The sequence below is a fragment of the Rhodotorula toruloides genome, assembly GCF_000320785.1.
Source record: "Rhodotorula toruloides NP11 unplaced genomic scaffold Scaffold7, whole genome shotgun sequence".
Lineage (NCBI taxonomy): Eukaryota > Fungi > Basidiomycota > Microbotryomycetes > Sporidiobolales > Sporidiobolaceae > Rhodotorula > Rhodotorula toruloides.
The window spans coordinates 498,591-515,181 of NW_015622967.1; the positions used below are offsets into that span (position 1 = coordinate 498,591).

Consider the following 16,591-nt stretch of genomic DNA (forward strand, 5'->3'; position numbering starts at 1 on the left):
CTCCTGTACGCACCGCGCTGGCAAACTCCGCGAGCTTGCGAGTCTGGCCCGCCCAGCAACGCGTGCGGCAAGAGCGAGGGTTCGCAGTGCTTGGCGGTGGTCCGAGCGAGCGCCGTCTTGCAATCTCCTGTCATGGCGCGGGAGCGAGGAGCAGTTGCGGCCGTTGTGATCGTGCGCACCGGCGGAATCGCGGAGATGTGACGGGCCGCAATCGGACCCTTTGTCCGGAAGAACAGCAGCCGAGCAGCCAGCCTCGCTCTACGGAAAACTGCCGGTCTGGGCACACTTCCCTCGCTGCCTTTCCTCGCCCGGTAGATCCCAAGGCCACGCTGCCAGGCACTGCTGGAGGAATTCCGGTGCGCCCCTTGCTTCGATCGCAAATCCGGCGCGCCATCTCCTCCCGCTCGACCGCAATGTGCTGGGCGAGTGGTCCGGGCAGAGGCCGCGAGGCTCAGCGAAAAGCGTCCCGCCTGCGCTCTCCTCTCTCTCTTGCTCCCTCCTCTTCGTCGTCGACGTCCGCCCATATCGAGCCTCAGACTCCAGCGCTCACTTGCTCGACCTTCGCAACCTCGAGCGACTTCGACTTTTCCTCCCGCCTTCCTCCTTGCCGTTCTCCGCCATGCCGTCCTTCAAGTCTTGCCTTGCATCCCTCGCCCTCCTCGCCCTCGCTATCGCACCGGTGAGCGCGGCGGCCACTCCTGTTGAAGGTGCGCGTGAAACTCTCTTCCCGCGTGCGATAAGCCCGCAACGTCGATGGGCGGCCTAGGTATTCGCTACATCGGTGCTGACCCTCGTCTTTACGCTCGTGCCGCAGGTCTCGCTGTCCGTAACGTCAACGCCGGCTCGGTCGGCGCGGGAGCAGCGGTCTCTCGCCGCAACGCCGCCAAGCGTGCTCTCGAGCAGCGCGCCACCAAGGCGCAACTCGCCCGCGCCAAGCTCGCAGCGAAGAAGAAGGCTGCCGCCGCCGCGAAGGCAGCTGCCGCCGCCAAGGCCGCCGCCGCGAACGGACGCCAAACTGCCGGCCAGCGCCAGACCGCGGGCTCGTCGCCCGCGGGCTCGTCTTCGTCGACTGCACAGCAAGCCGCTTCTGCTGGTGGTGCGGTGGCCGCAGCCGACGTCGGCGGTTCGACATCTTCGACGTCCTCGACGTCCTCGACGTCTTCATCCTCGTCCTCGTCCTCGTCCTCATCTTCGTCCGACCCTTACTCGCCCTCGTCGGCATTCATGAACACGAAGGCTGCCCTTGCCGCCAGCCGGCTTCGTTGCGGTTCTGGTGAGTCCTCGTATCGGTCTGTCATGCGGACGCAGCTCATCAAACTTCCCTTTCTCAACAGACGGCGTCTGCGCATCGAGGGGTCCTGCGGTTCCCGCCAATGCCGCGGCAAGGTGCATCTCCGGCAAGTGCACTTTCCGCTGCAACAGCGGGTTCGCGCCAGGCGGTGCCGACGGCACTCAGTGCGTTGCGACCGAGTCGTCGTGCGGTGGCGTCCAGTGCACCGTGCCCGCCAACGGCTACTCGACCTGCTCCGGCGGCGCGTGTGTCGTCGGCTGCAACCAGGGCTATACTCGGTACTCGGCGAACGCCGACGGGACGGGCGCCATTGCCTGCTTCGACCTCCAGAACGACGCCAGCAACTGCGGCTCGCAGGGTAACGCGTGCCCGGCTTCTTGTGCGTCACCTGTGTATATGGTGCACGAGCTCTGCTGACCGTAGACTCTTGTCTCGCAGATAACGGCAAGGGTACCGCCGTCTGCAAGAACGGAACTTGCCGCGTCGCTTGCGACCCTGGCTACGTTCTCCGCAAGGCCCAGTCGAGCACCAACCCCTACTACTGCTACAACGGCGAGGGGTCGCTTGTCCACAACTGAGGCCGCGACTGGCGTCTATTCTCCACTCCCCTTCCCCTCGCATATGGACATCGCCCTCTTAATCTAGCCTAGTCACGACTCTCCTTCCTGTTCGTCACTTTCTCTCGCGCAATCGGTCGGATTCCTTGGGAAAAGGGGAGGTAGCGGCCTCTGTTTTCGCCGCGCTCTCTCGTTGTAACCCTAGCCCTCGTGTTGTACATAGCCGGACGGTCATCTCCTAGACTTTTGGGCGTCTCGCATTGGAGCCTATTCATTCCGCAATCGCCTGTGTGTGCGTGAGAATGGGGCGCAAGACTAGCATGTCGGAAGCGACGCCCGAGACGACTCCAGTCGAAGTCCGTCAGGAAGGCAGTGCAAGACTTTGAAGCGAGTGTTCGTGAAGTGGCCTGCCCGTGTGTCCTCAGCCGTGGCGCAAGCATACCGTTGCCGCAGGACAGAGTAGGTGGCTATTCTTCGCTCGGTTCGGAGGACAGGTTGAGGTGTAGGACAGGGCAAAGCGGTATGACGAGGCTCGTAGTTGTCGCTCAAGACAGCTGCATCTTCAGCAGCCGGGGTGAGGTAGCATGACCGACCCTCTGGGAGCGAGAAGAGCGAGAACAAAGGGGACAAATAAAGGGGATGAGCTGAGTAAGCGCCGCAACGGCTGGGTCGGTGGGTCAGCACTGTGGTGACGCCCTGAATGAAACTGCGCTCATGAGCGTCACTCCTCGGCACTCGTGTCAGAGGCGCCGAGGGAGGCGAGACGCAGGAGGAGGGCGAGGGTGCAGGTTACAGCCGGCGACGCCGCGCAGCCGACAAAGCAGCACCAGCGCCAGTCGCATGAGCGTACAGATGCATCTGAAGGAAGCAAGCAGCTATTCGCAAGAGGTGTGGTGAGCTGCAGGAGGGTGAATCGCGGTTGAGCTTCTCCAGCAACCCCGACTCACGACATCCGCCCAACATGGTGCGTTGGACTGCTCAGCGCCTGCAGAAAGGCACCAGAGCTCACAACGCATGCACGCGCAGCGCCCCTTGATGTTGTCTGGCCATGAGCGGTCTCTGACCCGTGCGTCCTCATCAGTTACTCTCTCGGGCTGTGAGCACGATGGGCGAGGGCTCTCTGCCCGTCAAGAGCGGCGAGAATGCCTTGAAGCGTGCACAAGGGCGCGCAAGCATCCCGGGCGGCGCTGACTTGACCTCTCCCGCTCCATTTCGCAGAGATCAAGTTCAACGCGGAGGGCGACCTGCTGTTCTCGTGCGCGAAGGACTCCGTCGTGAACGTCTGGCATTCGCACAACGGCGAACGGCTCGGCACTTACGACGGACACAACGGCACGGTGTGGACGGTCGACGTTGACAGTGCGTTCCTTTCCCGCCATTCTCTCCTCCGTATCCTCGTCCAGTGACTCTCTTGTGTCACGCTGCACTGCAAAGCGTGCGAGCTTGATACCCGAAGCGTCCGGCTGACACAGCATCGCTTCTGCAGCCACTTCGACCCTCCTCGTCTCCGGCTCCGCCGACAACTCGATGAAGCTGTGGAACGTCCGAACAGGAGAGTGCCTGTACACGTGGGAATTCCCCACGGCGGTCAAGCGAGTGGCATGGAGCGAGGACGACTCGAAGGTGCTGGCTGTCACGGAGAAGCGCATGGGCTACCCGGGAGGAGTCTCCGTATTCAGCATCAACCGCGAAGAGCCCAGTAACCGTGCGTTGAAGCCTACGTTCTGACTTCGAAACGACCCGCTGACCAACAAGCCCCCATCGTTTTATCGCCTCGTCGGTCGTCACAGAGTCCAAAGACCCGCTGTTCGTCATCAAGCCGACGGGGTCGAAGGCGACGGTCGCAGCTTGGTGCGGTCTCGACGAGTACATTGTCACGGCGCACGAGGACGGTACGCTCAACTTGTGGGACACCGTGCGTACAAGATATGGCATCCTTCGTTGGAGACGGTGGAAGGAAGGCTGACTTCTCGTCGCCGGGTCCAGGAGGAGGGCTTGCTCTTCTTTGACAAGGAGGAGAAGGCGCACCACGGCATCATTACCGACCTGCAGATGTCGCCGGACGGCACCTACTTCATCACGTCCTCGAAGGACAAGACGTCCAAGGTGCGGCTTTCGATGGTGCCCCTCTTTTTCTCGGACGTTGATGAGTTCTCGCCGCTGCGCAGGTCTGGTCTATTGGTCCGCACAAGAGTTCGCACGGCGACGAGGAGTACCTGACCTTGATCAAGACGTACGCCGGCGAGCCGCCTCTGAACAGCGCCGCGATTGTGCCAGGCAAGCCGTATGTGCGTATCGAGCCTTTTCTTCTGCTTTGAGGAGGCGAGGCGCTGACTTTGTCTGGCAACAGGTCGTCATGGGAGGCGGTCAAGAGGCGATGAGCGTCACCACGACTGGCGCACGACACGGACACTTCGAGGTCCGCTTCTTCCATCGAATCTTTGAAGAAGAAGTCGCGCGCGTCAAGGGTGGATTCGGACCGTGCAACACGGTCGCAACCCACCCGCAGGGTAAGGGCTATGCGATCGGCGGAGAGGATGGCTGTGAGTTTGCTTCCGTTCGCGGGATTTTTCAGCTCGGCTGCGTCATTACATGCGACGTTTGCTGACAAGCTCTCCTTACGGTCGTCCAGATGTCCGCGTCTTCCACTTCGACAAGGATTTCTTCACCTCGGTGCGCCCCCTCGTTGCTGTTTCCGCTCCCGTCGGGCTCGTCCACTGACGCGATTGTCCGTCTTTCAGCGACCTTACGGCAGTCTCGAGCCCGAGGTGGACTAGGGACTTGCTCGCGCGTCCCTCGCATTTTGTAGTCGTCCTCGCATGTTTCTGCTTGTACGCATGGTTCTCCAGCCTAAAGTGTTATGCTTGTGAGAAGGATAACAGCCGCGCGCGGCGGGACAAGCCCCATACCGTCAACCTCTCGCTCCTCGCTTCTTCTCCCTCCCCACTTCACATCGCTTCGTCGCTGCGTCGCCCAACGCTGAGTGCCTCTGTTTTGCTCTCCCTTCCTCTCAGTGCGACTTGCGCCGCCTCTCTACCGCCCTCGTCTTCCTCCCTCGCATGGACCCGCCAACGCCGCAAGGACCGGGCGAGGACGCAGATAGCCTGTCGGGCCTACTCGGTCGCCGCAGCAAGAACCGCAACAAGAAGGGACTCGCTCTCACCGCCGAGGCGACCAAGCCTGGGACGCTCTCGGGTGCCTCAGCCGTCGACCTCCTCAAGGCCCCTGCCCCACCAGTCCCTTCACGGCCACAACCGATCCAGGTGACCGGTTCATCACGCTCGAAGTGCAACTCTGTCATTTCCCTCGACTCGGCGGACACGGTCTCGCCCCAGCTGCCGACCACCCCCAGCCTCTCCTCGTCGTCGACCAGCTCGCGGAGCTACCACAACCAACTGAACGAGCAGTTGGCGAGTCTCGAGCTCGGCGTGGAGTTTCGGATAGACCTGAGAAACGAGGATCTTGAAGTGCTGGACGAGCTGGGCAGCGGGAACGGCGGGACTGTAAGCCGAGTGCTGCACGTCCCAACGAAGGCGGTCATGGCCAAGAAGGTGCGGTCTGCAAGCTTTCTTTAGACACAGGGACGTTTCCTGATCATACTTTCACAGGTCGTCCACATCGCGACGTCCGATAGCACGCGCAAGCAAATCCTTCGCGAGTTGCAGATCATGCACGACTGCTCTTCGCCCTTCATCGTTTCGTTCTACGGCGCATACCTACAAGACCCGCATATCTGCATGTGCATGGAGTACATGGACAAGGGGTGCGCTTGCGCCACGCTCAGGCTTGATTCTGATCGGTTTCTGACGACGAACTTCTCGGGAATCAGGTCGCTGGACAGCATCTACAGGCGCATTGGTCCGATCCCGGAACCCGTGATCGGCAAGATTGCGCTCGCAGTCGTTTCGGGCTTGACCTACCTGTACGAGGTGCACAAGATCATGCACCGAGGTACGTTCGTCGCGCTAGGGAAGGCGCACTGCGCTGATGCGGTACCTGTATCAATCAGACGTCAAGCCCAGCAATATCCTCCTCAACTCGGCGGGCCAGATCAAGATCTGCGACTTCGGCGTTTCGGGAGAGCTCATCAACAGCGTTGCGGATACCTTCGTCGGGACGAGCACCTACATGAGTGTGCGTCGTGTCAGTCCCGGTCTGCCGAAGTCTGCGCTAACGAATTTGCGACCTGCAGCCCGAGCGCATTTCTGGCGAGCCCTACACGGTCAAGTCAGACGTCTGGTCGCTCGGCATTACCCTCATCGAGATCGCCATTGGTCGCTTCCCCTTCTCCTCCGACGACGACGCCTCGTCCTCCGACGATGACGCAGACGCAGCGCTTGCCCGCCTCTCGCTCAACGTCGACGAGGCGACCAACGAGATGCGCGACTCGTTTGGCGATGATCTGGACTATATGCTCTCGCCAGCTCGCCCTGAGAAGAAGCGGGAGAGCATCCTGCTGGCTGAGGAACGTCGTGCGTCAAAACGCGACTCCGCACGACCAAGCCGCGCAATACAACGGCAGAAGCCGCGCAAGACTGCCCGCGGTGTCACGCTGGCGGGGTCGGGCCACCAGATGTCGATCCTCGAGCTTCTCCAGCACATCGTCAACGAGCCGGCGCCGCACTTACCACCGGGCAGGTTTTCCTCTGCGGCGGAGGAGTTTGTCGACGCTACGCTGCGGAAAGAGCCGATCGGCTGGAACGTCAAAAAGAAGGGCCCTCTTCCGCAAGCTCTCGCCCGTCCCACGCCTAAAGAGCTCCTGGTTTGTGCTCCTTGCGCAGGTTCGGTTGTGGAGCCTGCCGCTGATGGTTTACCTCGGCGTTCGTGCGCAGGAGTACGCCTGGATTCGCGAGGCGGCTGCCGCGGACACGGACATCCAGGCTTTTGCTCGCTCGATACCATAGTCAGGATAGCACTGCATGGCTCCTCCTTGCTCCCTTTTTGTACAAGCCGCCTGATACCAACTCTTGCCTCGCATCTCCGCAACCCGCAACCCTGCAATGGCCGCATGACTCTGTACTCTTCTGCTTCCCGTTTGCCGCGCGTAGTTTCATCTCTCCTCAGGAAAAGATTGCATGTTGGTGCTAGTGTTATAGCCAGCCTTAGAAAAGTAAGTGATATACGTAATGGGCCGCAGCCCTTTCAACCGAAATAGGCCGCGTGGCCCAATGGCAAGGCGTCTGACTACGATTCAGTCGTCATCAGGAGACTCTGGGTTCGAGCCCCAGCGTGGTCAATCTTTTTTTCTCTTCCTCTTTTGCTCTGCTATCCCACGTAGGAACACACATTGCCAGGTGTTCGTAGGAAGAACGTCAGTGCATGCAGCAGACATCTTCAGCGTTGGGCAGACCGCTGGCGAGGTGTTGCGTCTCAAAACAGTGACCATGTAGCTACCAGTCGCCTGACAAGGGAATTCGAGGGCGAGAGTTGCCATGTGGAAAAGAAGCTTTGAGCGTATCTCCCGGCTATAGGAAAGGATACAACTGATCCAAGCTTTATTCCAACGAACGCAAAATGTGGCCCGAGGCGAAGAGAGGGAAGCGACAGCGACGGCGCAGATATCAGGTTGAAGGACGAAGTACATAGGAAGGTGGATGGCATCCTTGAGTTGAAGTTTGACGTGACCCAAAGAGGTCCTGACCTTAATCTTGGCGGTACCGACACCGAGTCCTTCGAGAGAAGGTCCCGAGGCGGTGACCATGGGAGTCATCAATAGCCTGTACGAGGTGAAGTAACAACTCTCAGCAATGATGTGTTGCAAGGGGCAGGACAGGTGGCGAGGTACCAGTTCGTCAGGGCCTTCAAACTGTACTGACAATGCAACGGTCGCAACAGTGAGCGTGACAACCTTGCCATCCGTGTCCTTCTTGTTGTCCTTCTTTGACTTCTCCTTCTCCTTCCCCTTTCCCTTCAAGCTACTGCTCTGATTGAGACAGTTGTTCAGGTTGTCCGGGTTCTGCCAGCAGTGCTCGACCAAGTGACGAGGGGTTCTCCTCTTGGCAGAGCTTACACTTTGGCCTTTGCTGTTGCTGCAACTGCTGCGTCTTCTCCGATGAGGGCGATGAACCCTTCCCGACGGTAGTGGCAGCGGTCGAAGACAAAGAAGACGCCTTGCTGTTGCCGTTCAAGAGGAGACCTCCCGACAATGCCGCGACTGCACGCTGATGGTTGTAATTGGCTTGGACCTTGCCGAGGACATTGCGAGGGGTGAAGGTTGACAAGTCGGACTGGTGCTGAATGGATGTCCATGCCTTCCACTCAGTGTCTGACTGAACGGGAAGACCCTCAAGGATGAAGTCCGAGTAGACGTGTTGAGCATGCCATATTGGCTAAGCTCCACAACTGAGGCAGTTTCCGGGATAGAGCAGACAAGAGGTGAGTCAATTTGGTGAGCGCAAGAGAGGATCTCCTCATGTTTGACGAGGAAGGTGTCAACAGCCTCGAGGACGAGGTTCTTGGCCTTCAGCCAGCAGATCGCGGCAAAGATTGACTGGATTGACTCCGTGTTGCCGACATCGAAGTTGGACATCAGGTGGAACCAGATCTGGTGCGCAGTGAGGTTGAGAAGCTGGCCGGCGATGTTGTCGGGAAGCTTCGAGATCATGTAGTTGATTGCACACGCGTCATCGAGGTCCCACATGGCCTGTTTGGCAGCGGTCGTTGCCCGCGCCGGCACATCCGCATTCGCATCTTGGGAAGCTCCAACTGAGATTCCTGTACCGTGCTTGTAGATGTCCCCAGTCTTAAGTGCTTGCTCCATGCGAAGCCTCCAACCCTTCCGGCCTGCGCCCACCTCTCCAAGAGTGGAGATGTTCTTGAAGAACAAGTAAATGCTCTGCTCACCATCCGTAGTCATGGTGGACAAGGTCGAGACAATGGGTTCTGGGGATGGAGAGGGCGGTAAAGGGATGCCTGTTGCGCGAGAGCGACTTGCACTTTTGGGCAGTCGAGCGGGAGATGAGGACGGAGTCGACTGAATCTTGGCTGAGGGGAGAGGGTGATGAAGTTGTCAAAGAACCAGCCAATAGAGCGCGGTCCGGAGGGCAAAGCTTTCAAGCAGAACACTGCTAGGAACAGCGCTGAGGATCTGGCAATCAATTCAAGTCGATATGAGCGGTCTGAAAGGACTACGTCCGTCACACGCTAGACCCCACAGCCAAAAGGCTAAGGACGATGAATAGCACTGATTCATTGTCAGACAAACCTATATGAAGCCCAAGGCAAGCTTGGATGAAGAAGAGGCTATTGTCATGGCTGCCATGGGCCGTACAACTCCCATACAATCGCCAGCTGGGCAAGGGGCAATGAGGCAATCCTTGCACGGTCCTTGTCGACAGGAGGTCTGACTGCAGATTATCTGTTGGTGGCGTAGTGTAGCCCTGGGACTCTCAACCTGGTGGAGAGGAGAGTAAGACAACAATTGCAAAGCTATACACAAATTGCCAACAAACCTGGTGGCAAGGAGAGTACATACACACTCACTCACTCCCTCACTCCACCACCAATCACTCATCTGACCACCCCCTCACACACACACACAACCCCTTTCAACAACCCTTACACTCCTTTAACAGCAAGACGACAAGGCGAAAAGACGACAGAAGCAAGCGAGACTAGCTTCCTTTCAACAATAGCAAGGTAGCGAAGAACGGCAATGTGACAACATCCACTGCACTTGCACAGAAGGCTCTTTAGCTCTTGTCCTACAGAGGAAGAGTAAAGAGTAGTGGTTTGGCAGGCGAGAGGTTGAAAGCCAATCGGAGAACTTTGACGAAAGGACGAAGACAGTTCGAGTGAAGTTGACGACGAACCGAACGGAGAGATGAAGTAACGATAGCGACAGTTGAACAAAAATAGGTAACGTAGTCTGTGAGAGCATAAGAAAGCAGTTTGATAGCAATCCCCCATCCCATCCACATCCACAACCCCAACCTTCCCAACCGTACACATTGTTCCCCTCACCCCTTAGCCCTTCCCTTCTGATAGCGTTTGGTTGAAAAGTAACAGAGAGAGACTCTTGACTGTGAGAGAGCCTGAGAAAACTAACTGTGTCAGCAGAAAACAAGACAAACAACCACCGGCACCTTGTAGCCTACTCGAGAAAACTCGTGAAGCAGACTTAGGTTTGCCGGATAGCAGCCTATTGACACGAGAGGTCCCTGGTGCAGGAGCCGCGCACTACATTCGAGTTCACCCCTAACCGAGCGACCACAACGGTCAATTCTGCGCAGGTGTGTCGTGGCTCACTCGCGTGGCAGTCAGGATGGACAGCAAACTCAGGGCTTACTTGCAGACTGCTGACTCTCCTCCCCCTGCCTAACCCGGTCTACATGGGCTTAGCCCCGATATGACTGAAAGATGAACTTCTCTCTCTCTCACTCCTGCCTTGGCAGGCTGCAGTTTTGTCCAGAGTGAAGTTGGGATGTCAAGATTGCGGCGCAGCGGGATTTGCTTCTGAGGGCACGCGGTGAGTTGACGGGCATCAGCAGGGGGGTTGGGAGTGCTTAACAAGATGGTGATAGGATAGGATAAATTCCGAGTTTTCAGTCGTTCAGGCCTAGAAAGACCCATGTTGACTTGGGGCCACCTACGAGGGCGAGCCACCAGACATTACATGAGCTACAAGAGGGAGAGGAGTGTATGACTGCGGGAAGCGGTAAGACTCCAGAATAACACAAGATGGTGGGGAGGAGGATGGGGCGGAGGAGGTTGACTTTGTCAAGTGGCAAGGCCGTGTAAGTCCAGTCTCCCTTCCGAAGTGGTGAGGTGGAGATGTTTGCGGTACTGGACTTGCTTATCTGCTTCTTTACTGTCCACCACATTGTCGCCTCTGTTACACTCGCCATCTCCACTTCCTCTCACTTGTCCTTCCTCCTCCGCATCATCAACTTCACCTCATTCAGTGTTTTCCGCTTCTCCCGTCCATGCAACTTCTCTGTCTACTTTGCGCCCGGCTATGCCTTGCAGCTGGAATGCGCGTTTTTCGCCGCCTTGCTTGCCTGTGCAAGCTCCTTGTCCCACCACGCCACGACTCGACCAGTGCAGGCTTGCACGGAGGAGGTTGCGGCCGACACTGCAATCTGTAGGGTGTCAGTAAATTATTCTGCTTGCTTGTTGATGTCGGTGGGGCAGAGGAAAGGCGAGGCTGGCAGGTCGGTGGAGGCTTCGCGAAAGGCGTGCTCGAGGATCTCGGGATTTGTGCAGCAGAAGGCGCAGCGAAGCGAGGGGGGCCAGGTGTTGGTTCGAAGGCAAGGACAAGTCAGATAAGGCGGTGATCGGATCCGGACTCAATGTTGTTGCTACGCTGCAACTGATGACTCAATCTACTGCACGCAGCAAATTGAGCATGAGGTTGAGGGTTTTCTTGCAGTGCTGAGTGCTGTGGGGGGTGCGTGATGGTGTTAGGCGGGAGGCAGTGAGCAAGGTTGTGGTGGGCAACGGTTGCGCACCGCTTCCTCCGCTGCTTCTTCTGGGTCATCTACCACCCCGTCCCGTTCCGGGTGCAACCGGTCACAGCCGCCAGCCACGATAACAAGTGCGGCGGGAATTAGAGCGAGTAGCGACCGAAGCACCTTTGAGACAGATGTGTTATACGGTAAGTATCTCACCTCCTTCCCTCGCTTGTTGCAGGGGTTGTACATGCTGATGACGCGGATTGTTCCGCCATGCTGCAGCTCGTCGCCGACTGCTGTGACATTTCCTGAATCGACCGTGACTTGTGTTGCGACGGCCGAGCCGAGACGGGTCGTGATGAGGATGAGGTTGCGGGTCGGGGCGGGCTCGCCGCTGGGCCGCGAGGTTGGTGGTGTGACGAGTTGCCAGTTGGGGTCATTAAAGGGCATTAGCGGGCGCGGAGGCGTGGGGCCGGACTGTGGGTCAAGTAGTCAGCGTGATGAACAACCCCATGCCATGCCCCTCAATTCTCCCCATGTCATTCTCCGCAACCAGCACATCGGATTCGCACCCACCCTGACGATGCTTGGCACAAAGCTACAGCCGACTCACCTTCCACGATCACATCGCCTCCTGCACCGCTTGTGCAATTGTCTCAACGACCGCCATCTCCCTCCTTGCCCGCTTAGAATCTGGCCTTGCATCGAGATGCGCGAGACAGCTCATGGTGGCCTGCGTCTGGCCGAGGATGATGCGGGCGGTGGCAAGCTGGTTCGATCCTGCGAAAGGGAAGAACAAGTTGAGGGATTTAGTCCGAGTCCAGAAGACCGCGGCATTGGGGGTCTCAGGCGGATTCCGCTCAGCAGCAGGAGAAGCCCTCGATTGAGGCCGGACTCCTGCCCGTCCACCTCCAACTCTAGAACCACCTCTTCCAAATCGCCCTTCGTGCTCTCTCCGCTGCCCCTCACAACCGCTCCACTGTCACGCCCTCTCCGCCCAACACCGCCCCATACACGCACCATACCGCTCGCTGTTCAATCTCGCCCTCGACAACCCATTCCTCACTCCCAACCTTGTCATCAGACCCATCCATCCCGACCCAATCCCTCCTCGGTCGCCCAACCCCGCCCCACTGGTTCATCTGGCACAAGGAAAGGAAGGACTCACGAGCATGAGCAGACTGTCCGCGACCTTCCACTTGGTTTGCTCATTGTGTACACCAACAGGTTGATGGGCGAGTCGGGCTCGGTCGAAGCAGGCATTGCAGCAAAGATGTGGAATGTAGGCAAGGCTGTTCTGGCAGGGAAGGAAGGGGTCAAAGTTGGCTTGTGGCAGAGGGAGAGGAAGGGGATGGGTCAGGGCCAGACCGCCTACCCTGGCAAGCTGAACGGCCTGCGGATGGCTTTATTCACCCTGCACTGCGGGAGAGGGGGTCCTAATCTGCGCAGAATACGAACCGGATTATGCATTTTGCGCGCATAAGCTGGACCATAATCTGCCTCAGATTGTGCACCAGCTTTGATTCGCAACAAAGCCAAGCAGGTTCGGAACCCAGCTGCAAGCGCAATCGGGAGCATGCGCCAGCCTGGGGCAGAGAGCCGAAGGAAGCAAAGGTCGCAAGTCGAGCCCGCACAAGCCAGCCAAGTTGCCACGTCTGTCCCGCTCGTAGCAAAGGAGGCAGTCAGGACTGCGAGCTGGTGCGCGGTCTAGGGTAAGCGAGCCATTTGGTCTTGCCTAGCAGCATAAGTGCGGACCTGCGGCCGCATCAGCTGTACCCTCAGCTCAATCCGGTGAGAGTGACTTCACCGCTTGCTTCACGAGGTCTACGCGGGCAATGCCACCTTCAAGAGGCGGTGTGCGATGTGGCGAGAGTCGGGGAGAAACGGGTAGTGGTGCAAGCGCCTTTGACGGTGGCGGGCTGGGCGATTGAAGGAGGCGTGCTCAGGAGTAACCCACAGAGACCCCCGACTTGGTTTGTTTCCAACTCAGCTTTAATTGCGCATAGAAAATTGAGTGCTGCTTGCCCGACGCTTGGGAAGCAGCACCTCACAGTGCAAACTCTGCTCTTGCTTTGTCCAGCTTCTCAAGGCGAAAGAGGGGACGGCTATCGGTTGACAGCCTTTCCGAATGACAGGCCAACTTGGCTTTCTTTCCTCCCTGTCGCCGCGCAGCAGGCAGCGTCAGAGGCGGTGCAGCTCTCTTTCCCTTCATCAGTTCTCGCTTTGCTTCCTCTCCAAACACTTGCTACACATGCCACGACCACGCAAAGAGACAAAACGACAGCAACTGAATGCCTACGCCAACCAGCTCAATCAGGCGGTCCGCCAGGCTCGCAAACACCAGCTGTACCGCGACCAGCAGGGGAGCGGACGACGGCTCAACGGCGCTGTGACAGTCACGTCGCTCGCCAAGGAGCACGGCGTCAATGCTCAGACTCTGCGAAACCGGCTGCGCGGTGCCAAACCAAGGAAGGAGGACGCGAATCGGCGGCAGCAACTGACGAGGGCAGAGGCGGTGGGTCCCCGCGCCGAGATTGAGGCGGCAGCGCGACATTGACTGCCAATGACAAACAAATTGCTTATCGCGTTTGCCAACCGCGTACTCGAGGCCTGCGGAGAACCGGAGAAGGTTGGCGCAAGCTGGCTTCGGAGGTTCAAGAAGCGGTGAAGATGCATTTCACAAACAAGCAGGCGCAGCAACTTGCCAAAGAGCGTGCACTATGCTCAAGCTACAACCAGTTGATGACGTGGTACGAGGATGTAAGTCCAGGCCTCCTCCTTCCGCTACGACAGTTGGCTGACCCACTCACGAAGGCACATCGGAAAACCCGCGGTATCGTTCGGCCGGTGCAGGTTTGGAATTTCAACGAGAAGGGCTTTATGCTCGGGATGAGCCGGCATCAAGCCGTGATCATACCGTGGACGGGCAAGCGGAAGCCCGTTTTCATACAAGGTGAGTCTGCTTCGCACTTAGCGCTCTCTTCGTTGACCGCATCGCCTGACCTTTCCGCCCATCGCTACAACATAGACTTCCGGCTGCCCCTCCTCGACTTCATTGCCGCAACGGGCCGTTTTGCCTGCCTGACGGAGCCGGCGAAGGACAAGGAGTGAGGAGAGGACACAAGGGAGGGATGCGACGACAGAGGGTTGTAGGAAGACAGCCCAAGGCCCTCAACACACCGACTTCCCCTCCACTATCTCCTTTGCAACTCTCTCGCCCAATTCGTCCTCGATCTGCCCCGCCCCGGGCTAGGCAGGCACCCTTCATCATTCTCTACCACACAAACCGCCCACACTCCGTCCCCACCACCACCACCGTCGTCGTCGCGGCTCAAGAAGGTCAAGAACAAGATTGGCATTTTCTCAATGGTTTCTCAATGGATTGGCTTCGTTTTTCGTTCCTCCAACCCCACACACACTTTTCTACCGGCTCACCACACCGCACCCTTTCATCTTCACTTCTCCCCATTCTTTTGCACTTTCTCACGCTCTCTCTTACTTTTCCGCTCTACTGCCCTCACCCATCTGTTTCTCCACTCCCTATTGCCTCTCCACATCAGTAGATACCCCAGCTCACTCGTTATGTGCTGTGGCAGCCAGCCTCTGCCGGTCTACATGGGCTTAGACCCGATCTGACTTGAAAAAAGAACTTCTCTCTCTCTCTTAATCACTGAGATGCAGACTCAGCAGAGACTTGCTGCTATTGCAGCGCGCGGCAGCGGTCCAAAGAAGGCACCTCTGACAGCAAGGAATGGCCCACCTTTGTCGGCCAACTCAAGCGCGCGGCTGACCTCCGGCGATCTTCATTCCGCGGCCGCTCCGCCTTAGAGTGCCCACTGTCAGTACTCCAAAGGCGACGAGAACGCTCCGCCGACGTCGTCTGCTGCGCATGCTCCGCGAACCTCAACGTCTCGCCATCACTCCGTTCTCAATCCCGTCTCCACGCCCGTGATCGCAAGCTTGGCCTATGCGACTTTGGCAGCAACAACCTTCCAGACGTCACGTCCCCTTTTGACAGCAAGACCAGCCAACCCCTCGGCAGTTCCGCCATTCCCAACACCGTATCAGGCTCACCACTTCTCCACCCACCCTTCCTACAATCACCATCCTTACCTGCCTCCCAGCAGGCCCTATACCAACCTTGCCTCAACACACTCTCTACAGCCTTGCCATTGAGTATCACAGCCTCACACCCGCTGCACACTTCGTCAGCAACGCAGGCTTGGCCAGCAACCTAAAGCTCCTCTTCTCGCCCCTCAGCTCCTCCGCCACCGCTCGGCGCCGGAATGCGATGATACCTAAGACTTGTTCAAATGACTCTCGGCCGCCGCACCTCTCAAGGGCACCCAGATCTGTCGTCAACTCCTCCTACCTTTTCTTCCTCTAACCCATCTTGACAAGCGCATATCGGCCCGTAGCAATCTTGGCAGTTGTACGACCGCTCTATGTATTGCTTGAGATTGTTCAGCAAATCTACAGCGGTGGGGCAGGTTCAGGTCTTGTTGTGGGGCCCATAGGGGGACTGGAGGGGCTGTGCGTGTGTTGGAGGCGGATTGACGCGGGTTTGGGGGGAGAAAGAGTCATGGGGGAGCGGCTCAGTGGCTCGGAAGAGGTGGAGAAGGTGGAGAAGTAGGAACAGTACCCAGAAGAAGCAGAGGAATGCGCCTGACGACTCACTGGGATCGAGCTCCCTCCGCCATTTCCCTCTCCCTCCCTTCCTCAGCCAAAAACCCTTCAATTGTGCTCGTATGCCTGCACTGTTGACCCAACACATCAAGCAATCCCACAACTTCGACTTGACCCGCCTCAACCGCGCCGGAACACGTTGCCACCGCTCTTCCAGATCAAGACCAAAAAATCACCATTTCTCGCTCGTTCCAGGCTCTTTTTGTCTCAGTCCACATCCCTCAGACTTGGCATACGCGCTTCCACTAGCCTAGTCACCCCATCTTGCCTTTAACCCACTCCTCAATGGTTGATCACGATTCCTGACTGCTTCCTCCGCATCTGTACCTCTCCACTGCTCTCCACCCTCTCCTAACCACTCTTTCACTCCTCCAACATCAGTAGCATACCCACTCTCACTGTTCTGGGCTGTGGGAGCCGGTATCTGCCGGTCACCATGGGCTTAGACCCGATTTGACTTGAAACAAGAATCTCTCTCACAGAAACTCTCCCCGGTTCCGGGTTGCCCAACCAGCTGTGCCCACCAAGCACCCGTCCCCACTCCACCTCGCGCTCCACTCCTTCCCGGTGCTGCTCTGCCCGCGCACGCGAGCCAAAGGCGGCATTGTCTACGAGGTTGGGAAGTTGAAGGGAGAGCTTGCAGGCAGATATGACGGGAGCAGAGG

The 16,591-nt window shown here is 58.1% G+C and overlaps 3 protein-coding genes across 3 annotated transcripts; all 3 read left to right on the forward strand.

Annotated features, from left to right (window-relative positions):
* Positions 1 to 619: 619 nt before the first annotated feature.
* Positions 620 to 1,869, forward strand: RHTO_07593 (uncharacterized protein; the record flags this gene model as incomplete). The annotated part of the gene is made up of 4 exons (XM_016421249.1): positions 620 to 707; positions 815 to 1,273; positions 1,335 to 1,670; positions 1,730 to 1,869. The coding sequence occupies 4 exons, from the start codon at positions 620 to 622 to the stop codon at positions 1,867 to 1,869; spliced, it is 1,023 nt and encodes a 340-aa protein (XP_016274370.1).
* Positions 1,870 to 2,862: 993 nt separating this feature from the next.
* On the forward strand, positions 2,863 to 4,625 carry RHTO_07594 (translation initiation factor eIF-3 subunit 2; the record flags this gene model as incomplete). The annotated part of the gene is made up of 9 exons (XM_016421250.1): positions 2,863 to 2,914; positions 3,067 to 3,207; positions 3,335 to 3,553; positions 3,639 to 3,763; positions 3,835 to 3,954; positions 4,017 to 4,136; positions 4,199 to 4,391; positions 4,481 to 4,521; positions 4,590 to 4,625. 9 exons carry the CDS (start codon positions 2,863 to 2,865, stop codon positions 4,623 to 4,625), a joined length of 1,047 nt encoding a protein of 348 aa, XP_016274371.1.
* Positions 4,626 to 4,907: 282 nt separating this feature from the next.
* Positions 4,908 to 6,752, forward strand: RHTO_07595 (mitogen-activated protein kinase kinase 1; the record flags this gene model as incomplete). Its single annotated transcript, XM_016421251.1, has 6 exons — positions 4,908 to 5,399; positions 5,457 to 5,611; positions 5,678 to 5,799; positions 5,858 to 5,982; positions 6,041 to 6,610; positions 6,681 to 6,752. The coding sequence occupies 6 exons, from the start codon at positions 4,908 to 4,910 to the stop codon at positions 6,750 to 6,752; spliced, it is 1,536 nt and encodes a 511-aa protein (XP_016274372.1).
* Positions 6,753 to 16,591: the final 9,839 nt, after the last annotated feature.